The 27,390-nt window shown below is 40.0% G+C and overlaps 1 protein-coding gene and 1 long non-coding RNA gene across 5 annotated transcripts; one reads left to right on the forward strand and one right to left on the reverse strand.

Moving 5' to 3' along the window:
- Nucleotides 1–336: 336 nt before the first annotated feature.
- LOC125697553 (uncharacterized) lies at nt 337–8,525 on the reverse strand. Of its 2 annotated transcripts, XR_007378845.1 has the most exons (5): nt 8,384–8,525; nt 5,205–5,278; nt 1,847–2,005; nt 1,454–1,586; nt 337–957 (listed from the first exon to the last, which is right to left on the reverse strand). It is a non-coding gene; the product is annotated as an uncharacterized LOC125697553 (long non-coding RNA). The 2 variants fall into 2 exon arrangements; XR_007378844.1 differs by having other exon boundaries at nt 337–1,586.
- A 2,294-nt stretch (nt 8,526–10,819) lies between these two features.
- Nucleotides 10,820–25,887, forward strand: GYG1 (glycogenin 1). Of its 3 annotated transcripts, XM_048955065.1 has the most exons (8): nt 10,820–10,926; nt 14,018–14,153; nt 15,739–15,913; nt 16,273–16,435; nt 20,398–20,524; nt 23,719–23,938; nt 24,558–24,608; nt 24,829–25,887. In XM_048955065.1, exons 1-8 carry the CDS (start codon nt 10,920–10,922, stop codon nt 25,000–25,002), a joined length of 1,053 nt encoding a protein of 350 aa, XP_048811022.1. In that variant the 5' UTR covers nt 10,820–10,919; the 3' UTR covers nt 25,003–25,887. The 3 variants fall into 3 exon arrangements, with proteins under 3 accessions (XP_048811022.1, XP_048811019.1, XP_048811020.1); XM_048955062.1 differs by lacking the exon at nt 24,558–24,608; XM_048955063.1 differs by lacking the exon at nt 24,558–24,608 and having other exon boundaries at nt 10,831–10,926; nt 14,023–14,153.
- The last annotated feature ends 1,503 nt before the right edge of the window (nt 25,888–27,390 follow it).

Genomic DNA, 27,390 nt, shown 5'->3' on the forward strand with positions numbered 1-27,390 from the left:
CAGCCACACGAGGGCAGCACAGATTGAGGAAAAAACTTCGTTGCAGTTCCTCATGCTGGCCACACGAGGGCAGCAGAGACCGTGGAAAAAACCTCGTTGCAGTTCCGCATATCTGCCACACGAGGGCAGCACAGAGAGCGGAAAAACTTCGTGGCAGTTCCTCATACTGGCCACTTGAGGGCAGCATTGACCTCGAAATGAAATTCCAATGCGTGAAAACACAGAAAAGAAATTGGGGGGAAGGGAGACGACGACGAATACGAGGAAAACTTCGACAAAGCCAGAAAGTCAGAATGCCCTAAATCTTTAACCTTTTACTGTGTACTTAGTGGAAGAAAAACAGCTATTTCACAAGAGGGTTATAAGTTCAGTAAAGGCCAGTACTATATACAGAAAACACTAAAAGCTTCTTATGCACAAACACAATCAACATCACAGAAGAGAAACACAAAACAGCCGCGCAACTCTTAGAAGAAACGTAGCAGTAACAGCTTCCAGGTACTGGCCTCACCCCTCTGAGAACCCATCCGGGTCCCCCAAGGCTTGTAAATATCCACTGGATCTTTCTTGATATCATGCGATTTGTCATCAGTTCTTTCATTCACAACCAGTGCCAGGATCTGCCGCAGGGCATTCTGACCACAGGCTGAACCATTTTAATAACAGTGGGGTTCCCAGGTACAGTCTCGAGAATTTGGTCTAATTTGACACAAAGGAAGAACTAATGTGAAACATGAGGTATGTATACGTCATCATGAGGTGTGTTTCTCAGCATCCCCCTTGGGAAACAGGTAATGGATTTGTCATAAAAGTCTCAGTACAGCAGTAACATGCAATGCTATATAAGAGTAGTATGAGAATACTCTGTGATGAGGCAAGGAACTTTATGATCTCCCTCTGGGAAGCACCAGCACCACCTGCCTGCGTACTCCTCTTTGGCAACTGTTCCAGATCCAGCTGTACATTTTGTTCCAGAGCACAATTCAAATCCACAAAGGAAACAAAGGGAGTTTTACATAAGCAGAAGAAAAAGAATGGTATATTTCCTTCAGTATTTAAAATAATAAAGTAAGCAATCAAGACAAAAGCCATTCCTACAATACCACTATGGGAAACATAGCAGCAGAGAAGAAAGCATCCACATTTCTCTAAACCTCTGCTCAAGAAAAAAAATTAAAAAGAAAAAAAGGAAAAAAGGAAAAAAGTACATTTCTTCTAGACATTACTTGTTTGAAAGCATATACCACCCTCACACTTTAAAACCATAAAAAAAAATGCATAGAGAATTTCCTCCAACAATACATGTATTTGGTCTGGGCAGCAAGTGCTGCAGCTCTGGTATCATAAAGAACTGAAGTTGTAAGCACCAAGCTGCAGACTAATCAGTTCAACATGCCTATAGACAGACAGAATCCTTAGGTAGGACAGCCAGTGAAAACATCAAACAGAGCACCTGATTCTCAGCCTTCTCATTCCTTTTTGAAATCCTAAAGGCCTCCCTGTTAGCTCCACCACTGGCCTGTAAAGCCCGAGCTTGCAGTCTGTTGGCAGTCCTTGTCACTGGACAGCAGAGAATTCAGATTGGACTGAATTTCAGGAAGATGAAAAGATCAAAAATGAGCATGGAAATATGGGCTAAAGACAAACAGCTTAATTCCTAAAGAACAAAGTTAATTCCTCCTTTCCAGATTACAGAAAGGATTAACATTAGACCAGAGGAGCAGAAAGGAGGGACAGTTTAGCATTATCTGCAAATTAACATGGGACATCACACATGAACGGCTTCAATTCTAGAAACTGCCCAAACTGAGGCAACAGCAAGGCTGCAGCTCATGCTACAACATACCTGATCTCCTGCAACACTGCTAGGGAAAACCAATGCAACAGATATTCTTCTCTTTGACTGGACACAGTCACACAGCTTGAAGATAACTGAATCCATGAACTCTGTGCATTTGCTTTCAGGCATCTCAACAAGCAGCTTGTTCAACTACACCGGGCTACTCTGCAACAAGAAGAAAAACTGCTGCATGCATGCATCCATAAAGACCAGTGCCACAAAGAACTACGGTGCCCCAGCACTGCAGCGCATTGCAAAGACTGAAGTGTGCTCTAGCAGCAGAATGAAAAGCTGCATACTGAAGGAAGCAGAACAGATACCGACAGGCTTCCAGCTTTTTTCCCCCTCTTTGCTGAAAGCTTTCAAATATATAAATATAATAAAATATAGAATAGTGTTAATCTCTAAGAATATTTATACAAGTATGAAAATATTTTTCAGTTCACATGATGTATGACATACCATTGAATATAAGGTAACTAATTTATGTCAGTGACATTGACAAATGACATGAGCAACACGTCTATTACATACACATCATTACATAATATTACAGGTAGATAGAGAAACGGACTCTATGTATTTAAATGCTTCCTTGTAAGACAGAGCAGCACACATCAGGAAGTACCAGCACATACATGCAGACACAGAGTGACTTTGCACACAGCCAACAGCAATAGGGCACAGGAGAGGCAGCGGCGTCAATGCAGGGAAGCCATCGTGTCCCGCCGCAGGGAGCGACCATCCCTTGGCCCCGACAGCTGCTCCGCGCTCACTCTCCAGAGAAGATGCTTGGGCAGCGATGTGGTGGTGATGGTATGGAAAAAGAACTGGAATAAACTATTATTAAAATTCCAGTAAAGTGATTCTTGTCCCTGCCCTACAGCAAAGGGGGGCTGAGAGCTCCTCATTTCGGGTGTGCGTGCATCTACTCTTTTGCCCATCCATCTTTAGGGGGACAGGGGCAGGCAATGAGTAGCAGCTTTGTACCGGGCACAGAGAAAATGCAGCAAGATGAGAGTTTCAGGAAAGGAGAGATGCAAAAGATGCCATGCAGATTTGAAAGCCTTGCAGCATCATAAAATACAGCAAAGACCTCTAAGAGAGAAGTCTGAACAACACAATTAGGGGTGGAGGGAGAGGAGGGCAGGGACTCGGCAGGGGTAAGCATTTCCAGATTCAAGGGCTGCTGTTTCTCATCAAGTTCTCCTTCCATGTCTTGCCCCAAGCCACTCTACACCCTTGACCATGGAACCCCATTGTTATTAACCGTTTATTTTTTGCATCCTGAAGTAATTTGTCTAAATCCCCTTCCACAGACAATTGACAGAAATTCAAAAGAAAAAAAAAAAAACAACCAAGTTAAAGCAAAACATCTGAATTCTGGTGAATAGATTATCAGAACTTTTAGGATATAGCCCAACAAGAGCTCACCTCCAATCACAGCACCAAAACTAGATCACTGCTTCACAGGCAGTAGCTGGTGGGGACTTCTCAAGACAACCTGTTGGCTTCTTGGGCCACTCAGTTAAGAGGAGGTGCTTAGCAGGAGACCAGAAATAGGATGTTTTCATCCATACAGTCTAAATACTGACTTTTAGTATAAAAGACATCACATATTGGCTCAGACTATTTAGCCCTCCTTTCAGGGACACTAGCTAAACAGTAAGCTGGTACTTAAAAGCCTAAACAAAGTCCCCCAAGTTAAAAAAGAAAAACAGAACAAAACAAACACCATGCATGTGCTGTGAGACATACAACTCATGTAGCATGTTTGTTGTGTCTGAGTATCACCTGCCCTCTGTGGCAAGCTAAGAAGAACTTCTGCAGAGAGACTGGTTGTAAGGCCCAACACCAAAATCATACGTGGTCTTCAATTTGAATGGAGCTTTGACAATATTCTCTAAGCCTAGCTGATGAAATCTCTTAATGCAGTACACCCAAACTAAGGCACATGGATTAGAGTGGAAGAAAAGCATCAAATCCTACATCTCTAAAGCTAAACATCTCTGTTCTTATGAGGAGCAGTAACTGATGGAGCTCTGGACTAGTTAAATGATCTAAATCTTCCCCTCCTGCACACAGTAACAGGAATTCCCTTCTCTCAAAGATGCATTTTATTCAGCACCTGTGAATGTGGAGTGATTTAAAAGTGCTTATTTCCCAAAGTTCTCAGAGTAGCACTTGTTTTGATACAGGATGGATTCTTCTCCAAAAAACACAAAGGAAAATTTCAGTCCTGTAAAAGTGCAACCTCAGAAGTGACGATGTATCTGCATGTCAGTTTCAGACCCATGACTTTGATGGGAGAACAAACACCTAGGAAAATGTAACTGAATTTCTGGAATAAATTCTGGGGCTTTAAATTTTATTTAAAACCAGGTAAGAAGATTCGTGCTATTAGGCATTGTTTTTGCTATCAGGCATTATTAACAGAAAGATAATACCTAATTAAGGATAGGGTTTTTTAATCATGATACTAAATGCAAGTACAGTGTAAGACAACAAAACATACAATGTGTATGCATAACCATCAAGAACTGTTCCAGCTAATTCCATTCCCTCATTGGCAAGTGGACAGCCGTAGCTCCGATCAGGAAAGATGGAGCAGCAGTGAGCTGATGAGCCGAAATGGGATGCATAGTATCCTGCAGCATTATTATCTGCATGCCAATCCCAGTGAAATTGCTGACTGTTTCTCACTCTTATGTCTCACAATCCACCTGTTTCTGGTTTTCTAGTGTGAGTTTCATACCCATTTAGACCAGCTGAGCTCCACCACTGTTTTGCCAGACTACCTACTGTCTTCGATTCCACCACCGAAGTTAATGAACTACACCACAGCCTACAGAAACTGTTACTTACAAGCACTTCTAGTTACCCCTTTGCTGAGCTTTAGATGCTCCTACGAGGGCAAAAGGTAGAGTTCTATGTCTGTCAAGGGTAACACTGTAACCGAGACTAAAAACGCTCCTGTTCTAAAGACCTAACGTCCTGCACCTTGCAAATAACACAGTATACCAACAAAACGGATGCTGAGGAGGCCCAAAATGCCCAATTTCTTCTGTCTTGCGATGCGTGTCTGTTACTAAATGTATTCACAGCTACCTTCATTCATGCCTTTCAAAGATTCTTTTGAAGGTTGAGGAAGGTTATCATTTCACTTGTTTAACCTGATACTGAAGATCTAGCAACAAAAGGGCTGGGAGCAACTTCAGTGGTGACCCTCACATGAGCCTGACCAGGTTTCTTCACAGTCTTCTTGAAAGCTGAAGTAAGTCTACCCGATGGGGCCAGGAGGTGGATGATCCATGCAAATCCTGAGAGCATGCCTGGTCAGAGAGGTTAGCAGTTTGTTACTTACATGAGGATTACTCCCATAAATGGTGCAACTGAGTACACAGTGCTTAGCTTCAGAAACATGAGATAAGCTTGTGTCTGCAAAGGAGAGAAAGCAAAGCTTTGGAAGTTATGCTAATTATTTCTGTATCCCAGAATGTTTCAGAATACACTGGAAAGTAACAAAGGGTTTCTGTCCCACAAAGTTCAGAGTACAGTCAAAGGTCTAACAAACAATTAATATGCCCAGGGAGACAAGAAGAGAAATGCGACAAAACCAGAAAATTATATCAAGATCTGTCACAAATGTTACACAGCCTTGGAAAAGCTGTTGCTTTCACAGTATACAAAGTAAGACATAGCCACATTCGGAATTATGGAGATCAGTATTTCTGGATCCAGTAAGAAAGCTGGGACACTCCTTTATACAGTCCCCCCCCCCCCCCCCCCCCAAAAAAAAACCATATTAACAAATACTGCATTTCAGAACATAATTTCAAAACAGAAAACTTTATCCTTAGAATGTCTTTATATTAATTTTTCATAATTGGCCAACAGCACCCAGTTTCCCTAATTCTGAAAATAAAACAATGCCAAACATTTCAATCACTTAATAAATACATACTCAAGTTTTTACCCTTTAGAGGGAAATGCTGAGAGTGTAGTACCTACTCAAGATCTTCATTCATTTTGTTATCCCTGAAAAACTAATAACTAGATCTGCAGACAGAGGTACTATGCTGCATTATGTCAACGATGTAACTGGCAAAAGCAGACAAGGTTTTGATCACTCAGAGGCCTCTGTCAGGTCCAGAACAGAAGCAACAGATCTAAATAAAATTAGCAGAGTTACACAGAACTCATTTGCTCAGAGTTTAGCTGGGGGCACATCAGGTAGGTCACCTCTGAGAGGCAAGATGCTGACTTTCTTTAAAATAAAAGAGAAGTTGGTAAGGCAATGAATGAGGATACAGTGCTGAGGGAGATAAACAGGCACTTCATTGACTGTTGAATAGAGAAGAATATTATGATATGCCATAAAACTGGTTGCTCTATTGAGTCTGTGGTCCTATTTCAGACTAATGCAGGACTTGCCTGGAAAAGCTCATCTACTCTAAGCTTACACAGTAAAAGATTACCTACAAATTCCTGTTTTCTTATGTCTCAAGACTATCATGGCAATGATAATTTACTACATATGCAGAAGATGTCATGCACCTGACTCACATTTAAATAATCAAAGATTCCAAGATGTGTGTCCTATTACCCTTAGTCATGTTTCACTTCCACAGATGCCATACTGAAGTACCTGGAAGTTTGCTGTTCAATCCCTGTAACACTGCAGACAGTACTAACCCTCTTTGTACCAACCACAATTATACCCATTGCTGTCTATTTGGACTCTGAGGCGTTTCAGATCTGTGACAAGCACTTATGAGACAAGCATTGTACAGGCTTTCCTATCAGAGTTGCTTAGTGTGAACTGCTTTTGAAAAAAAAAAAAAAAGTAAAAAAAAAAAGCCTGCAACAGTCTATAGCTTCTGCTCCTATCTGCCTCCATGTTAACTTTATAGTTTAATAATCATATTCCCCATTGTGACTCTGCAGTTCCTAAGAGTTCTCCTGCTGTTAAGCTAACATCCATGAGTCCTTCATCCTGTTACAGATACTCCTAACTGCTACTCTTTCTGCTGTCTCAGCTCTTCCATGTTTTTCACTTCCTACATGGAACAATGCACAGTCTTGATCTATCTTAAGTTTTCAAATTCAGGTAAGAAGCAATAGAGAACTGAACAGAAAACAAGCATATAAATAGAAGTCATTAGGAAACACAGAACTTGCTCCTTCAGTTCTATTACTCCAGTACAAAACAACGTCCTCCTTAATATACAACAAGAGAGTCTCATTAAAGATTTCCATATTATATTTGAAGCCTATCAGTGGCTCTGAATATACCTAAAGTGCCATAAGGAAAAAGCACATTAAGTTAAGTGAAATTATGGACATTAGATGTGACAGTGCTTAAGAAAGGAGACTCTGGAAACAAAGTATTTTCTACTATGCTTTTTGCACACTGTAGTTGATCCATACATAGATGTTTACTCTCTGCTGTACCGCTTCCTGAATGAAACATTTCCTCAATACAAAATATTTATGTAAGTCACACTGTACTTTATCCAAATGGCCTTCCTGAATGTAAGCCATATCAGAGTTAAGTAAATAATAGCCTATAGGCTAAAACCTGAGATCTCTTTGATGGACCATTATACCCATTAAACATATAAATAAAACAAAACCCAGTTTACGTACAAACAGTATGTTTTTGTTTTGGTTAGAATCATTAATGTACTATCCCTTTTGTAAAAGCTATCAAATACACAGTTAGATGAAAAATAATGGCTGTGAATTCCTACCTATGATTTTTTTATGCCTCTTCTAGCAGAGAGCACAACAATAAAACCTAGAAGCATCAGAGCAGTGACCTCTGCTGATTGTAATTTAAAAGGGATGTTCTGAGTATTTTCAATTACTGTGAGGAAATGCAATATACCTCAAACAGCAACAATAACAAAAAAGCCTTAAATCTTTCCTGAAACTTGAGAAGTGTCACTATAAGCAGGGCTTCTCCAAAAGATACTTGGGAACGCAGAACAGAATGGATCTATAGCCTATATTTGGCATTGACAAAGTGTTAAAATTACCCAGCGGCGTTCACTCCATAAGACACTACGAAGTTAGAAGCACTACAGGGCTTTCAAGTATTTTATGTATCTATAGTGAGTAGAAATACAGCCACAATGATAATACTGAGAAACTCTGAAGATTCAAAGCCTACTGAAACTCATCAGCTTCAGACCCCAAGCACCAGCCCCTAGAGTTGCGCTAGCATCAACTCCTGCAACAAAGTGAACTTCATAAACAGCAGACAGTATCAAAACATGAAGTCACTAGCAAGTATAGCCCAGGCCTTCTTATCACACTAATTGTGGTTTTTAAAACAAATAACCAAGCATCCATACCATCCTACCCCCCTAACTACTACTACCTATAATTAAATTTACCTTTCTACAAACAACTAATATAAGGAAAGAGGTGCCCATGCAATCAATGGGTGTACAATTGTACAACCAATAGGTACAGGGAAGTCAGGCTTAGTAAGATCACCACAGTGGAAAAACAATCAGAATAAATAGAAATGCTCACTACTGTCATAGGCTCACAGTGAAACTCCACAAGGAGCAATCTCCAGACACAGGTCCTTCCTCAGTGGCAGTCAGCACTTAAATGGGATCTAGGAGAGTTGCAGCCAGGCTCCACCACTTCTGGTGGAGTTGCCTTCACCTGTGCTCCGTGGGTGACTCAGTGCTTGCCTCAGGTGGTCAATGAGAGGTTCAGGCCATGATCAACAGTTCCCATACACAGGCCTATGTAACATGATTGCTTTACCCAGCCCGGGGAACAGAACTGCTCCACCAGGACTGTGAACATTCTAGAAACTGTGGGGAAACATTGATGAATATGCTGATAAGAGACAATGACAAAATAACCAGGCTATACAGTGCAAAGAGCATGCAATGTTGTTTCAGTGTTTGCACAGTACAAATAATGCTATTGTTTGAATAAACTACGCAGCTAGAAAATCAACATTGAGCCTTGACTGATACATGGAGCTCAATTCACAAAATATGATGTTGTCATGTGTATTATGCCCAGCTTCCTAACAAAAACCCAAAAGTTTTAAGAGACTTGTTTCATAAGGCATACGTTGCAAGACAGTTACACTTGACAGCTGCTGTAACTACAATGAAGAATAAATGTAAAGATCAAGCTTTTAACACAATGGCATTTACTCAGAATGATACATCTGCGATGGCAAATGTACCCAGTGTATCTCATATAGACACTGTAAATGTTGCACAGAAAACAGTTGTTTTCTGCAGTTTTCCAAAGGAAAACATGATTATCCATTCCTTAATTGGAATCTACAGTACTATAGAACATCAGTCTGTGTGGCAAGGCTGACTCAGCTTTCTATCACTCTTTTAATTGTTCATCAGATCTCTCTCTTTTTTTGTGTCCAACCTATATATTTTTCCACAGTGACAAAACCTCCATCCTGAAGCATACATAACATTGATTTTAGAAGGAAGTGGGATTTAACACCTAGAGACCACTGCTTTGCATTGCAATGAAGCTGATAACGTAGACATCTGATCAAACTCTTGTAGCATTGACTAATAGCCCTTTTCTTGTGCAACCCTGAGCATCCTAAGATAAAACTCCACTTCTCAAGTCTACTTACATCAAGAATGCAAGAACGCACACATTCTGCTGTTAGATGATCAAGAAACAATTGTCAGAAAGATAGGTGAGAAAGCAGTTCAGAGATCTGTATTGCTGATGTTTTGTACAGTTCTGTCACATAGAAATGACCAGGATTTGAATGAATGAAATGAAATTCCAAGCAACATCACTGTTGCTTTATGTTAGCTATCCTCCAAATTCTCTTGCCATTTAAAATAAATGAGCAAAGATCTCAAGTAAAATATCCTCACCTCCACTGCCAGCCCTTAAATGAGGTCTGGGAGGGGATGGATCCTGGCTGTACCCCTTCCAGTCGCTCAGGTGCACTGGGTTGGCCCTGCCTTCCACCAGGTGCTCAGTGGTTCAGGCCATGACTCAGCATTTCCACTATAGTGGTCAAGGAATGTTTCCCTGATTTTAGCGTTTATTAAGGCAAGCAATTTGCTTTTGAGGAAGGGTTTACAAAAACTGTTTCACCTCAAACATAATCACCCAAATCTGGGAAATTTGCAAGAGGTGGGACTTTTCATCAGCTTGCACTTGAGGATTTGTTTAGTTTTTAAATCCACGCACGACAAACTGTCAGCCGCTTCAGGTTAGAAAGGAATCCTGTTCCTGACAGGTTTCCCTCGAAGTATTGAGTGATAGAGCTGAGACACATCCCCGCCATGAGCAACAGATTACAGGAGAGGACCTTGGGATTCTGTTGATGCACAGTTTGCACCATGCCCTTGTGCAAAGATGTGGGTATCATGGTCTGCATTAGGTGGAGTGCTGCCAGCTGGTAAGAGGCGATGGCACTGGCAAGGCCATGCACATGGATATGAAGTTCTGATGTCCTCAGGAGACACAGAACTATTGTAGATAGCCCTTTCTTCCTAAAGATGAAAATTTAGCAGACACAGGAGACTGTACTCTCCATTACCTACCAAAGAGGTACAGCTTACATTTCTGCAAGGATGGAACCCCAGGTATGAAATAAATACACAGCCTTCCCGCTGACACACGCTGCCCTGGGGGAGGGAGAGCTGTCAACGGCATCAGTAACGTTCAGGCAGCCTGCAGCGCCGCCCAAGCCTTTGGTGTCACCTCCGTCCGCACAGCGGAGTGCTTTCAAGGACAGCTCGGCCAACAGAACACCAAGAGAAGGCACGAGGATCGCTCCGCACGCCATCCTGAAGGCGGTCACCGCCGACCCCGCACGTGCGTGCCGAAACCAGAGCACGAGCGACGTGCCGCCGCCGCAGCCGGTCATGGCGGACACCCCCCCCCCCCCCCCCCCCCCCCCCCCCGCAACACTGGAGACGCCTGGGGCTCCGCCCACCGGCCGCAGACGTCTCGCGCGCGGCCCCGCCCCTATATTAGGGGTGGCCGCAGGGTAGGTCGCGGAGTGGGTTTGTTGCGTTTGTTTGAGCTGCTCCGTGGAGCCGGTACTATGGCAGGTCAGTGAGCGCGGCCACACCTCCCGCGGGCGCGCAACAGTCGCGCTGCGACCCATGAGGGCCGGGGGCGGCGCGGGCCGGGGCTGTGGGGTCGGCGCGCTCCTCAGCCGCGTCCCGGCCGCGTCGCGGGGTTGGGGCGGGCCGCGCCGGTTCCTATTTTTAGGTGGCCGACCCTGCCAGCTGCGGGCTGCTGACCTCGGCCTGATCCGCGCTAGGATGCAGAGGCGCCGCGAGCTGATGCTGCAGCCGGTGCGGTCTGGGGCTGCCCGAGGAGTGGGGACGGGGATCTTGCGGGCCGGGAGGACGCTTCTGCCGCTGCCCCGCTCCGCGCCGCCCTCTCGGCTCCGAGGCCTCGCTGCTGGCTGGAGGGATGCGGTCTGAGAAGCGAGGGGGCGTGGGGAGCTCCCGGCCGGAGTGCGGCAGCTTGCGGAGAACGCGCAGCCCCGTTCCTGAAACGCGGCAGGCAGTGCGTAACTTCCGAGCGTGCCGGCTGCGCTGCGAGTGTGCCGGCCTTGCTTTCTGTCAGATTTCTCTGACTCTTCTGGTGGAGCTGCCAGCAGTGCCGATTCCTCTCTCACATCGGGAAGGCTGTAGGGCATTGCTCCTCACTTCCCCGTGCGCATCTCGTTCAGATGCTCTTGCCTTTGAGAATCTTGCACTCAGGACCGAGAGGTTATAACAAAGAGGGGGAGAACAGGCAAACAGAGGTGAGAACGCTGGGTGTGTCGGAGTTCGTATCCAAAACAAGTTAAAAGCTCGCAAGTCAGGTACAGAACACGTGGGGTAGACAGCAGTCCGCTGCTGCGTGCTGTCCCATGAAGGCTGATCGTAGCTTGGGCTTCCAGAGTGCTCTCTTACATGTGTGGGGAGGGGAGCAGTGCCAAGACTCTTTTGTAGAAGCTTGTTCCTGGGCGCTGTTGTAACTACATAATTAGGAAGGCATGCATGTAACTCACGTTGTGTTGCAGCTATGCTAAGAACTAACTATATTTTAGGGATAATGATGACTCCAGTGAGAGCGTAACCTATACACACGAGAAACTTTTGTGTTAGGATAAGTGGGCTAATCTCTTGCAGATTTAACTTTCATTTTAAACACTAACTGGTCTTGCCTAGATGATTGCCTGTGGTTTTGTGTGTAATGCATGAACATACTTGTACTATCAATGTACTTCAGAGAAGGTATGAAATAGTTTTCAAAGTCTTAAATATAGTATATTTTCACTGATTTTCAGTGCTCTAAAAGTTGTGAATATTCTTCTGTCAGGCAGTTGTAGTTCATCCTCCTGCAGTTGAGATATAATGGGGAATTTCTAACTCTTACTTCTCTGTTAAATTGATTTTATTTTCACTAAAACCTTTGTGTGTGTCATGCAAGCTGCCTAACCAGTAGATATATTTTTTTTTTAGGTTTATGAAAGCTAAAAGTTAAACAAAAAGTCTAGTTTGTCAGTAGCAAGAATGTCTTACCCTGCTGGAAGGGGGAAATAATTCAGCTAAATGTTGCTGGCATATAATTATACTTTGGCTGTGCTGGACTTGTAGTGAGTTCTCTATCAGTATACAGTGGCAAATGGATATTTATTGAGTAGCTGGGAAGCAGTGTGCAAATTCAGTAATAAACATGGATCCCTGTTAGAAGAGTGTATATACCAGTTAAGATTTTACACACTTGCTGTTTGTAAAGCTTCAAAGCTCTCAAGAGGCTGCAGATTGTTCTTTGGATTTGCTGAATTATATGAACTACTACAGATTAAGTGAAATGGAAAAAAGAGTATTGATTTCCGGTATTTTTAGAAGCTTTCTTAAATTTTGTAATTGACTGCCATAATCTGTTTCTTGGGACTGGTTGGTTGTGCTGCTAAGAGAAGTACATGCCAGCAACAAAACCCTCTAGAGTTTGTAAACCAAGTTTGCTGTGCTTATAGGCAATTATCATGTGAGTTTGTTGCCAGCAATTCAGATGGCAGTAATTTAAAAAGATACTAGTGAAAACGTGACTTATCTCATGATGTGAGCACTTGTCCCTAAAAGCAATCTTTCTGAAAACAGAGCAGTCAGTGTTTAAGTCTTAGTACTATGCTTGATTTTAGGCTACAGGGTGCCTAGAGCTTTCGCTCTCCGTCTTCATCTAATCAACCTTTGTAAAGAGGAGTTATTTTCCAAATGAACTTTTAATGTCAAAACCAGTTTTTGAAATTCTTTGCAAGAAAATATTTTGCTTGTAATGTCAGAAATGATTTTTTGGGAGAAAAGTATGCTTCTTCATAAGGAGTTGTAGCTTGTAAAGGGCTACTATGTAATAACAGCTGGTGGTGAACTGAATGGGTTTAGAAGTCGCGTTGGTCTGTGTCAGTCCTATCTTGGCAAAAATTTGCATTATATGGCCTCAGTGAACATACAACAAGGGGGTGCATATTTTTAAAATACTGTTGAAGTAACAGATTATATACTTGATAGTAACAATCTAGCTCTACTTCTCTTGTGAGCAAAAGTGATTGCTAAGCATATTACTAGATGCTTCCCATTTAAATCTTGCTTTCTTGTTAAACAGCTGCAACCATTTCTTGCTGAACAACTCATCTTCAATAAAACTGTCCATGATCTAAATCAAAGTTTACTTTCATTTGAAAATGAAAAAAAAAAAAATCTAACTACCTTCAGGTTCAGAGCTGAACCCAGTGTAGCTTTATGAAGCTGTACTGTTAGTAACTTTAGAAAAAAATGCAAGCGTACTGACTCCAATACTGTTTAGCTTAAAAACAGCATGTAATTAGCTAAATAAATCTCTCCAGACCTTTTAGATCCTCTCTAATGTTGGGATGTCATACTTAACCTGTAGGAAAACTAGAACTGGCTTTACCTTGCAGTAGTCTTTAATTTTTTTACTCTATTTTTGCAAGTGTCAAGTTACTAATAGTAAGTATAGCTATGCAATAGTAACGTTCTTCATTTTACCTTATGGGTAGGTTTAAAGGGGGTGTCTTAAAGATCTTTCAACATGGCTATCTAACAATACTAGATTTCTAGTGTATTTAACTCAGAATAAAGTAGTGGATTGTGCAACTTTGACCGAGTTAATTTCTTCTAGACCAGTCTTTTGTGACTCTAGCCACAAATGATTCCTATGTGAAAGGAGCACTTGTACTTGGTTCATCCTTGCAACAGTCTGGAACAACGAGGAAGCTGACTGCACTCATAACTCCTCAGGTTTCTGATCCAATGAGGTAAGGTTGCTTAAATATGTCAAACTGCCACAGCTTCTGCTGATATGAAGGTTGAAGAAAGTTAGATTTCTTGATAGTAACTTTCCAAAACTCTGAAAATTTAACTAAGCTTAGGAGAATTAGTCTAAAGTATCTGGAATTCTGTGAGGGATTCAGACTTGAAAGTTTTGTGACTTTTCTTGTATGATAGGTTAAAAAATACTCAATAGTTAGAGCACTATAATTTGACTTAATATTCTAACTGGATCTTTGCTCTTTTGTAGTCCTTAGGATTGTCTGACAACACAGCGTTGCCCAGGCCTTCAGTAGCAGTATACACATGTGTGTGGTAGTGGGGAATTAGTATCTACTTATCTCACAGAAGCATTCTAGATTGTGCCATTGCAACATTCTTGAAATCTAGCAGATGCTTCAGATGAAATTCTATCATGAGAGAATGAGTAGAACAAGAGTAGCATCAAGTGTGATAAATCAGCAAAACAAGAGGCATTTGAGTCTAACCATGGTAAGATAAATTAAGACAGCTACTTTTTACAAGCTCACTAGAAACTAGTCTCAGCATGGAACTGATATAATACTTTTTCCATGTGTAAGGGCTGGGATGGCAGGTTGCATGAGCAGTAACTTGCTGTACGATCAGTATTTCCTACATGAGGAACTTCTGAAAGGACCACTGATAAAGAGAATAATAGCTCAGTAATAAATGGAGTGAATCTCTGGAGAGTTCTGTGACAGCTGAATAGCCTTGTCATTATAAAAACAGGGGTATATCTGTTCTAACTTAAGTGATTTCAAGGCTTCACAATGAATTGCACAGGTGTGCATACTGTATTAGTGCAACACAGTACTGTGACTTATATTATAACACCTTTAGCAACCAATACCTGTCTTTCTGGTTATGTAAGTGGAGCTTGAGTTTCATACTCTCTACAACTTGCACCTTAAATTCAGATGTAGCTGTCTATACTAAACTGTCAATGTAAAGACATCTTGCAAAGCAGAGTTCTAAAACTCATTTACAAGCTCTGTGTCTCAGATTGTACTCATAATTGTGTAGCGTTCCAGATGCTATATAGAATAGGTAATTGCTTTACAGATGCTTCAAATTTTTAAGCTGTGTAAACTTCTATTGAATTAAGCAGTGATGGCAAAGCAAAGCTTGGCTATCTGTCCTGGGGAAAGAAATCATATGCTTCCTGAAAACTTAAGAATCAACCTCAAGGCAAACATGATACTAGGCAAAAATGCTACTGTACGCAGAGCCACAATTAAGTGAGCTCTTAAAGCTTTTTGGATAAAGACATTTTTCCAAGTGGGTCTAATCACATGGCTCTAGTGGTCACATATTCAGAATGGTGTTATTGCATAACTTCCTTTTCAACTGATTAGAGTTCAGCTAGTTCTTTGTTACAAATAGAAACCTTGAGACTGACATGCAAGGTTATGGATTCCCACATGTGCAGTCAATTTTCTGATGGCTTAAGAAATACTCACAGGTTCCCTGTTGCTTTACTTCTGTTCATGGAATCTGTTAAGTAGTCTAATACTGGAACCACATAAATCTTGGCAACTTATCTCTCCACAGGAACATACTACAGAAAGTATTTGATGAAGTCATTTTGGTAGACATCCTGGATAGCGGGGACTCAGCACATTTAGCATTACTGAGAAGACCTGAGCTGGGTATCACGTTAACTAAGCTTCACTGCTGGGAACTGACACAGTTTTCAAAATGTGTTTTCATGGATGCAGACACAATGGTAAGTGGCCGTGTCACAAAGAGATACCAGGAGACATGATATGAGGGTTGTTGGTTGGTTGGATTATTACTTTTTTTGGTGGTGTTTTATTCCTTTTGAGGGGAAGGAGGGATAATGGAGCTATTTTTGCTGTTTAGACTAACTATCTAAAAATGTACATACACTTATTCCTAAATGACTCCCTTTAACATGTAGTCTGTGGGCACTATCTCCATAAAGTATCATCTTCCATAAGACAAGCATCAATATGAGAATTTTCTTTCATGTCTTAAGATGGATGTCAAAAATCCATTAAAAAAGATACCCCCAGTTCCTACCCTAGAAACCAGAAAGCAATTTTTTGCCCCCCCTGCAACTAGGTTTTGTCAAATATCGATGAGCTTTTTGAGAGAGAAGAGTTGTCTGCAGCACCAGATCCAGGCTGGCCTGATTGTTTTAATTCTGGAGTTTTTGTTTACCGACCTTCCATTGAAACATACAATCAGCTGTTACAGTTTGCCACAGAGAAAGGCAGCTTTGATGGTATGTATTAATTTGTATTCCAATATAAGTTAGACCAAAATAGTAATGGTGGTTGGGATGGCACAGGAACTAGATATGTTTCATAGGGGTTGTGTATGATGGAATTCTGAACTCCAATGTAATTGCACAAAATCGCATTATCATAGTAAAGGATGAATATTCCAATATATAATAGAACTACTTTCTTCAGATTTCCTGGAATGACAAAGGAGAGTAGCTTCTATAAGCATTAGCAATGCAGAATCACAGAACACTAAGCTTTGACATGTAGCAGTACTGTAAATGCATGAACAAATTGAACAGCAGTACTATACTTTAAATTCAGCTCTTCTGAGGTCTCTGGTGCTCAAGGCTGTGCGAACTGAAATTGATAAAAAAATGTAGTACTGAACAACCTGAGTATAGCTTCAGAGAATCTTAACATACTTGAAGATGTGAGAGTCTCTTGATATGCATGTGATAGCTTCTTATCTTTATAGGATGGTGACCAGATTTTTCCCCAGTATGGTGTGCGTAGCATCAGCTGCTGACCATTATAGATGTAGGTCATTAACGATTAGTCACTGTACCAAATTTAAGCTTGAAAATCCAACTTCTGATGTCCTGTTAGTCTTGGCAATCTATAACCATTGCAGTAAATGCACATATTCCTTGAAGTCTGTTGTAGTTAAAGGCTTCTAAAAAACCAGACTTGTCTCAGTTGCTAAATTTAATTATCTATCTACTATGGCATGAAATAAAGTTTTACAAAAAGTGCTGCAGAAAACTGTATAATAAGACTGTTAAATTGTACTTGTAAGGGATAAAAATTCTAGATGTCACTCCTACTTCACAGAATTATTTGTTAACTCATGGGTTCCTATGTGCAGTCTCCTAGAGAGCATAGGTCTCAGCTGGATGCTTAGTGTGAATAACCTAGTGAAAATTAGTGCTGTAACAAAGGGATCTGTCTGTGCCTCATGACTAACAAGGCAGTAATTGATAGCTCTAGGAGTGCTTTCACACATTGGAGGTAAATTGGTCTTCTGAATGTTGGGAATAAACCTTTTACTTGAGTAGATAGTGCAAGGACAAGGGGGAATGGTTTTAAGCTCAATGAGGGAAGTTTTAGATTGGATGTCAAGGGGAAGTTCTTCATAGAGAGTGATAAGGTGCTGGATCAGGCTGCCCAGAGAGGCTGTGGGTGCTCCAGGTCTTGTCCCTGGAGGTGTTCAAGACCAGGCTGGATGGGGCCCTGGGCAGCATGGTCTAGCACTAGATCGGGAGGTTGGTGGCCCTTCTTTTTGTGGCGGGGGGTTGGAATTTGATGATCCTTGGGGTCCCTTCCAATCCAAGCCATTCTATGGTTCTGTGTGCCAAGAGCTGTAAGATGGTACTGAATTGTTGCATTTAAAAAAGAGGAAGATGACTGAAGAGTTCCAGGTACATATGAGATTTGTCTTCTCTGAGCCTTGTGCTCGACTCCTAGTAATTGCCATCTTCTAGGTGTAAGGCCCTTGTCATTTAAGAGAGTACAGCTGCTTCTACAATGTTCTTTTTGACTTCAGAGCTAGAGCCACGTAATGATGTAACATCCTTGATGTTGTCTACATGCAGCAGTTGTTATAGCTCTTAGTGGAAAAATGGGTTAATCATTTGCCATCTTTTAGAATTGTAATTTATTATTTGGCTGTTGAACTTATTCAGGTTTTACCTGAGTAATGAGATGGTGGAGACTATTAGTACTTGTGTAAGATGTGTTGAGCTTGTGAACTTGGGGAGAAAGAGTATTTAAATTTCAATTGACTTAGACATTAGTAAAAGTTTATAGGAAACTTCTTATAAGTGAAAATCTGAGAAGTCATTGGCCTTAACAGGGCACAGGAATGCAAATTTCATAATCTACAAGTTACTGAAATCAAGCTTTATACACCCTATCTGCAGGAGTATGAACTAGGAAATATAATACCTTCTAATGTATTTTGTGGTTATAAACTACAGCAGACAGATGGCTCTTATGTATAATACTTTAGTCTAAGAATAGTAGAATGACAGCTACTTACAGAGAACAACTGCTTTATCCAGAAAAGTGAAACTCAAACAGAGAATAAGGAACTAGTGGAGGAAAAAGTCTGGTTTTAAAAGAGTTCTGATAGTATTGATACCTTAACAACTGATATTACTGCAGAATAGTCTGACTTTTCACTCTGGGATCTGAAACAGTTGTTTTTTCATAAAAAGACATGCAGCAGAACTACCTGTAGATATGTGGAGAATATAAATACTGCCTGACTCTCTTACCTTATGTTTAAGGGCCGATTTGTAGAAGACTACCGCTGAAGTCTGAGCTAGGACAGCTAAACTTTGATTTCAGTGGCTGCTTTGGCACAAATGCATGCAAACTGAAAAAAAAAAAAAAGCTGAGTGTGTGGAACAAGTCAGGTAGAGTAAGTTAAATACACTGTTGCTACCCTTTAGTCACAAGCTACCTCTTCTGAGAGGGCCACCAAGACTTAGTTTGGTTTAGAACCTAGTGTTATGAATGCATATGCTAAATCAGAAGTTTAAATGTTATATAACTGAGTAAAGACCAGGGAACTTCTCCAGTTCCTTTGACTTTGCTCTCTTGCAATAGGGAACTTGTTCAAAAGTGCTTTGCATCTTTAGGGGTTGAGAGGAAAGTCAAAGGTTTGAAATTACTGATCTGAGTCTGTAGGCAGTGTCTTGCTCTCCAATCTTCACATATATTGATTGCTGTAACAGGACACTTAGAACTTGTTTGTCACTGTATCTCCTGTAAGTCTAAGTGCATGATCAATATAGATATTTTAATATCAAAAAGCAGATTTTTCTCAAACTACACTGCGGATGTAAACTTTAGTACTACCCTGTACTTAATTGTAGGCAATTAAAAAAAAAAAAAAGCAAAACAAAATCATCTTTTCCTGAGTCAGCAGAAACTGAGTGCTTCAGGAAATAAAAGATTAAGGGATGGTATATGTTTTATGTTTTATTTATGTGTTTTGCTATGTTTCTGCTGTTTAGCAGTGCTACTTGTGAATGCAGTTATAGGTGAAAACAGCAAATGAGACTGAAAAATCCCTCACAAGTTTGATTTGTGAGAGAAAGTACAGCTGAAATTGTTGAATATACTTAATCTAAGTATATTCCCTGCAGTAAATATGTAGTTTTTACTTCTCAGTGGCTCCTTGTCAAGTGACCTACTTTGGGGCAGGAGCTATATTTTTAACTACCCTACTACTGGCATACCAAACAACTTCAAACTCTCTGACTTCATTACAACTTCTGCTTGCAAACTGATAGGTGAGCCATTCCAACACTGTACCTTTGGTCATGATGTACATGGCTGTCCTCACGTAAGGGTTAATTGGTGGCTTTATATGGCAGAGCTAGGAACTTCTATTGCATGGATTTCAGTTTTATTAGTGCTGTCACCGAGACAGAATGTGCTTTCCTTGCCAGATTACAATGTAGCTACGTATGCCTGAGGTTGCAGGTCTAAAAGACCACTGATACCTTGAGTCCAGCCCCAAGGCCTTGGTCATGTGTCTGTAAGCATAAATAATAAAACTAATGGTGGTCACTTGAACATCTGAACTAGAGCTTTCCTAAAGATCTACAGGACACAGTTGTCAAATCCTTTTTTCTGCTGCCTTACATTGCTTGAAGCTGCACTGCAAAAGACTGAATGGCAGGGTTTGTGAGCAACTCATGGTCTTTTAGGTAAGAAAAGTAACCTCACACACTACCTTTTTCATTGTTTGCATTGTTTTCAAATTTTCAAAGACTGCAAGGCTTACAGGATTGTTTACAAACAAACTGTAGTGCTCTCTGCCGAATGCCTACTGTACCTGACAAACTACATTATCAGCTCCTTAATTAGGAAGGATTGGTGGAGTAGATTGAGAAGATTCTAAAGCATTTGAATAATGCTTGTCGCCTACTAATGCATTCTCTTTCAGGTGCAGACCAGGGGTTATTAAACACCTTCTTCAGCAGCTGGGCAACAACAGATATGAACAAACATCTACCATTTATTTATAATTTGAGCAGCACTTCTGTATACTCTTACCTTCCAGCATTTAAAGCGTAAGTTCAAAATTCTAAGAAGATTTTTAGAGCATATATAAACTAATGTCTTGTAACGTAACGAACGATGTGAACTTGAAAGGTTTTTCTAAATGGAGTCCACTGTTGTGATTTAATATACTGTGTATGGTTCTACCCTTTAAAAAAAAAAAAGCTGAATTTCTAGTAATTAAATGAATCATCATTTGATGAAAGATGAGCATTGTAAACTGTACTGGTAACTTAAATCACTGACTCCCAGTGTAACGTTAACATGGATTCAGAGTAAGCATGTTTAACAGCTCACCTGCAGAAGGGAGAATCAGAGCTCCAATACTGGATGCTGCTTGTTAGAGCTCTAGCCAAAGACAATAGCTCTTGAGTCATCTTAAGCTGAGCATCAACATGTAATTGTTGATATTGTTCCTGTCTAGATAATTTGCCTTAATCACTCAAATTACTTAGATTAACTACCAGTTGTTAAATACTCTTATCAAACGTTCACTTAAACATAGTGAAAAAAGACTTGCATAGAGCTAGAATTCTCACCCAAGATTCTTTCTAGATCTGAGTTCCCCAATAGTAAAAGGGAACAAAGACAATATATTATTGTATACTTCCAGCATAAGGAAGAAGCTGACTCTTCCTTAACAGTAGTAAATTAGGCTTGCGAGTAAATACTCTGGTGGTGGCAAGGTCACTGCTAAAACAGACAGAAGGAAAGGGGACAGCAGGAAAAGCAAGCTGTAATGTTACACCCAAACCCATATTCATTAAGAGCTGTGAATGCTGGGGAGGGGGGAAGTACCAATTGCATGAAAACAATCTGATCTTTCAATGACATGAAGCTATTAGTGTCTAAAGCAGCAGCTAGCATAAGCAGGACTTTGCTGGCTCAAGATCAAACTATGTCTTGTGATCAGAACAGCATCTGAAATACTGTCATGCTAAAAGTGGAGTACTTATTTAAAGAAATACATGCAAGCCTGAGAATGACTAAGTAGTTCAGTAACATTTGATAAGCTAACATCTATTGTAAAAATGTGTTCTTTTCATGGCTGCTTGCTTCGTAGTCGCATAACCTTAAATTTACAAATGATCTTGTCACCAGAATGGACTTATTGAACTGGGTGCTCCTGACAAAGATTCTGTATAACTGATTCAATCAGTTGCCTAGCTGAACTCAGGAGACCTTCAGAAACTATTACGCTGGAAGGACAGCCCTTTTAAGTAGAACATTCTTTTTAGCAGGTGGAACAACTGCTCTTGGTTAGATCAGCAGTTACTCAGTAATCATCAGTTGACATAGACTGAAATTTAAATGTACTGATATCAATAGCAGAGTAGCATTTGTAGCATTGTACAGCAAGACTAAATTTCACAGCAGGTATCGGTAATCCCTTCTCCAGTGGAAACTGCCAACTTAGGACAAATGGTGTCTAACTTCAAAACATTGACTTTTATGAGAGATGAGGAAAGAAAGATTAGTTGCTCTGACAAGTGTAGACGCAAAGCTTTCTAACAGTTCAGCTTAAATATCAAAGAAAGTACTGCATCTAGAAAGCAGATACTGAGGATATCCTGGAAGTCTGGCATCTGTCATTTCTTGCGCATGTCTTCAGTGGAAGAAATACTAAGAATACACTTCATTTGCAGAAACAGTGTAACACAAAACTTCAAGTAGCCTTGATTTTAAACAATGACAAGTTTCTTCAGAGTGACAGTAGCCTAAGATGAAGAAAACTAGATAGTGGTGTCACAACTAATAACTGAGGTAGCCCTACTAAGCTGAATCTTGACATGTGGGTTTTAAGGTTAGAGCTTGGGAAATGACCTCCTCCTGGCAGGTTGTTTGCTTGCAATTATTGCAATTCTAGACAGTTTCACATGTGCATGGGTTTTCATTCAGAATCAGCTGTGTTTGAAACATTGGGAATAGTCAAGTATTTCACAGTAGCAATGCATATTGCTTTGTTTTGTATATTTTCAAGTATTTGAAATTTACCTGTGCAGGCTCTATGTAGAAGAACTCAAATATCCAAATCCTAGTCAAGATGACCAGAATATGCTTAATTAAAAAGTTATTAGACAAAGCTGTTTGGTATTATCCTTCTTAAAGGAAATCCTGACTTGACACAAACAGTTGCTGTTACTAGAGAATTCCCAAAACTGACTCAAGGTAAACTCTATTTCTGGAATTAGATGAGGGTTCCCCTGAAAGTAATGCCTGCAATTTTATTTTGGCCCATGACACCAGAGGTGGATGTCGGTGGTGCAGCAGTAGAGGCTGAACCAGTGTTCCATTAGATTTTTATTGCCATGTGACATGTGGTAGCAGAGGGGCAGTCTGACTGAATGGTGTCAGATATGGAAGTGCGGATGAAGCAAAGGTATGGAATTGAATTGCTCCATATGGGGAAATAATGGTACCCATTGACATCCATTATGCTCACTGAATATTTATGTTCTTTACTGCAGGAGATAGATCTCATTAATATTATTATTAATATTAATATTCTCATTAATATTAATATTCATAATGCAAAAAGAACATAGTGGTAACAGTTGGAACAAAGCTTGATGCCTATTTTGAAATGGAAGTTAAGATAGCTCAAGAAACTTACTAAATCCTATTTTTTGTTATTAAAATAAGTAATGGTTGGCTTTCTAGCAAGACTTTGCAGTGAGATCAGAAGTTCTGAAATGCCTTGATTATAAAAGGCTTTATTTTGCAGAGGCAGCCTTCTTGTAGAAGGCCCTTCTGGTGTTCCCTTCTATGGAAAGATTTAGGGTTTCTCTAATACATTGACTATATAATGCTTGTAATGCTTAGCTAGCTGGATCACTGACTTTGCAGTAGACTTTCTTTCACTTTTAAAACTAGTTCTGATTGCAGTGGCTGCTTGAGACTGCTGTCTCCTGAGCTGTGATCATCACTACCTAAAGAGTTGGCTGTAAGTACTTAAATAGTTCATTAGGTTTAAGCTGTATTCTGACCTGTGTAATGTAGAATTGTTTGCGTTTTAAGTAGTGATGCTTTCAGCCCCAGTAGGCATTGACAATCCTACCTTTAGTGTTTAGTCTCCTAAATATATTCCTGTTTCTATTTTCTGGATACTTACAAAAACACAGGTTAATTTTTCTTGTCTGATAGTCAAAGCACTTGTTTTCTAGATACTTCCAAATTATGGGCTCTGACTTTCTCTTTCCAACAGATTTGGTTCAAGTACTAAAGTGGTGCATTTTCTGGGAAGCACAAAGCCATGGAACTATACGTATGACTCCAGAACAAAAAGTGTAGAAGGCAATATCAATGACCCTAAAATTGTTCACCCAGAATTCCTCAACATGTGGTGGGATACCTATACAGTTAATATTTTACCCTTACTAGAACAGAAAGAAGTTGATGAAGAAAATACCACAAGTGCAAACCTGGTATGTATCTTAATATTCCTGTGGAAACTACCTATGCAAACAGAATAGACTTTGTGTGATCTCACTTGTTTCCCCTCCTGTGCAACTGAAAGCATGGGTGTGGATTAGTTAGTGAGATGCAGAGATTCTTGGTTTTTTTCTTCTTTCATTTCTGGAATAAAGAATAATACAGATTAGAAGAATATTAAGTGGTCTTGAGCATAGTTGATTGCTATGCTTAAAATTAAGTGCAGAGTGATGCACCAGAAATGACAGTGTAGTAACTTCAGTAAACTCATCCTTAATGTGCTGCAGCTATTCAAACATGAGAACCCCCAGTTGAGCATGCAGTATACATACACTTGCAGTCTTGCATGGTACAACCTACCTAGGTAGGCCTGCAATAATTAGAGAATAGGCTACTTAAATAGATTTGCAGTAATAAATCTTGATACTTGCAAAACCAAAATAATGCTTCTTATTTTAGTTCTTAAACAGAATTCAGTAGTATGTCTGCAAACTTTAGTGTCAGATTAGTACAGTGACTGATTCAAGTTTTTAATCCTTCTCAGCCTGAAGTTACAGAACTTTGGAGATGTGCTCTATCTCTTTTAAACTTTTTCTAATGAACTGTTTGCAGCTATCAGGCTTGATCTATACTCTGGCTTTCTCTTGTGGCTTTTGTAGAGAGGTATGAAGAACTAAACCCCTGACCCTCCCTCCCCCACCTCTTTCCTTGAATGATTTGTTACTCTGCTTTATTTTGCTAGGAAAGCTGTACAGTCCCTGCTTGTTGGTGATGCTTGGTGCTATGCATGAGAACATCTACTTGGTTGCCCTCTTATGTGGCCTGTTGCTTGCTTAAAGTATGCAAAATCTGTCTGTATTTTTTACTCTGCCTTTTATTTTAGGCAGAGGTTACAGAGGCAGTGTCCCATATGTCGGTATCGGCACCACCACCACCAGTATTACCAACCATATCTTCAGAAGAACGCAAGGCTCGGTGGGAACAAGGCCAAGCTGACTATATGGGAGTGGATTCTTTTGATAACATCAAGAAGAAACTGGACTCCTACCTTCAGTAGAAGTGCCATTTTCAAACACTGGCACTACAAGGACTTGTTCCAGAACTAACAGCTAGGAAAGGCTGTAGATGATGGACGATTATGCTTGCGAGTAGCTTGATGGAAAAAATTCTTGGCTGAAGGCCTCTGCAGTGCTACAGATAAAGCAAGAGCTAGGAAGCAGAATTCCTTGGGCCAATTATAACTGCCTAGTAACTAAAAAAAAAAAAGGGTTTTCAACTACATTTTCCTTATGTTGTGATCAGCTGGCTCAATGTATTCATTGAAACTGGGTTTGCACCTTAGCTCATTAAGGTGATTAGCAATGACTCCTTTGCTTGCTATTTTAGGTCTAAAATGTGATTTGTGAGATTGCTCATACACAAAATGATTGCCATTCTGCTTTACCATTAGTGAGAGATAACAGTAATAGCACTGCTTTGATCTTCTAGTCACAATTGCACTGATGTTTTGACCAGGTTTTTACACATAGTGCCTACAGCATGGCAGAATGCATTTGTTCAGTTCTGTATTCTTCAGGCTTAGTAAACTGAGTTTTTCTGTTACTTGAAATCTTCATGCAAAAATAAAAACTTGTCATGCTTTTCTGGTTTTTTTGTAAACTCTTGAGAAAATAAAAAAGAGATCTTTGGAGCAATCCAAAATAACCCAACTTTGTTCATTCCATTCTAGCTATCATTAACAACTGTCCAGCTTCTAGTTCTGTAATTTTTAATGGAGTATGTAATCAAGTGCCAGGTTGCTGCTGGAAGAAGTACCTGCAGAATGGAGCTAAGAGAATCTGTATTTTGGTTACTGAAGAACAATCTGTAATGTGATACTGTTTTTAAAACAAGGAGTAGTGATGCTATCTTGGCAAGTAAAGATGAAGTAGCTGTACCTACACGGGTTAGGAAAACTCTCTCTTCCTTGTGTGCATTGCCACCATCATGCCACGTGTTGTATTTTGAGACAGAGAAAAGTAGTAAAAGTACAAGACAAAACTCACAGTAACAGCCTTCTGAAGAGAGGGTGGCTGCTGTTTGCCATTAGTTCAGATCCATCCTTTAGCTACAAGTGTAAACAGAACCGAACTACTTAGCGTTCAGTGTGGTACCTGTAATCTGTATCAGTCCAGAGACATGTATTTTCTTATATCTTTATAAAGGAGGATTTTGGCAGGAAGCTAGTAAGGGTTGTTTAGCTTTAATCCTGGAGATAAACAATTAACAACCTGCTACTGTTTGCTGGTAAGGAGAAGATATGATCTGCATGTGAGAGTTAATTGAGGTCCTGGTCATTGTTCAGCAAAAAAATGGTAAAAAGGAGGTCCAGGTCAAAGTAACTTACAGCTATTTAAAAGTTAATAGCATTTGAACTCTCAGTCATAATGTTACAACTAACCACTTTTTTTTTTTTTTTTAAATTCGAAGTTGTTTGGAAGCAGGAAGAGTTAGTAATTACAATCTACAGTTACAAAATATACTTTACCCAGCAAGTACAAATACTGAAGTTTGGCATGCTCACAAATATTCTCTGGGTAACTTAAAAGTACTCTTGAGGTCAGCTGAACAGTCTTAGTTTTGTTCTGTACACTTACTAGCGAATCAGCAGGTTCTTTGACTTTCAGTTGCAGACAACTGTAAGTGTAAAAAGCATGAGACTACACCAACCTGAAAATTTGGTTTAGCATGTAAGTTTTATTACATTCAAGAAGATAAGATGCTGAATAAGATAAAACCTGTATGTTTCAGATTAACAAGTATAGTTAGTAAATAATTAAAACTGGGGAAAAAAAAAAAATTACACTAACCCTTGACTCACATTATAATGTTCAATAAATTAACATTGTCATTTTCTGCCATTATTTTCTCCATAATTAACAGGCAGCATTAGCAGAACTGTACAGGCCTCTTTAAATCACCCCATCAGTATAATTTGATACAAAGACTTTTTTGTGAAGTTTGTAGTCAGTGTAATAACTGAATCACTGCTATACTCAAAATGATAATTCAGAAGCTAATGATAAATAATGATAAATAATGATAAATATGATAAATAATGATAAAGTTCATGATTGCAAAACCTCACTTGCAGACCATGCTACACTCCAAGAAAGAACAATAGCCACAGCCTGCTTATACCTTGTGAAAAGCAAAAAAAAAAAAAAAAAAAAAAAATTAAAAAAAAGCACCACCGAGAAACTCAGAAACTCAAGTCACTGTACAACTTGCCACTAACTCAGTTAAGTTTTTTATTTGGCTTTGGAACACTGAACCATCATCTAGTTAAGAGAAAACAATACTGGTGGTTAGTTTCATAATCATTTTTTAACTCAGCCACTCTGCAAAATATACATTATTTTTTAAAACAAGCAGTGATGTAGCTTGGCTAGCCGTTGAAATGGGT

The sequence above is a fragment of the Lagopus muta genome, chromosome 9, assembly GCF_023343835.1.
Source record: "Lagopus muta isolate bLagMut1 chromosome 9, bLagMut1 primary, whole genome shotgun sequence".
NCBI lineage: Eukaryota > Metazoa > Chordata > Aves > Galliformes > Phasianidae > Lagopus > Lagopus muta.

Coding starts and splice junctions, on each gene's coding strand:
- GYG1 (XM_048955065.1), top strand. Junction 15,914..16,272: donor TCATGGATGCAGACACAATG/GTAAGTGGCCGT, acceptor CCCTGCAACTAG/GTTTTGTCAAATATCGATGA. Junction 24,609..24,828: donor CTTGTGGCTTTTGTAGAGAG/GTATGAAGAACT, acceptor CTTTTATTTTAG/GCAGAGGTTACAGAGGCAGT.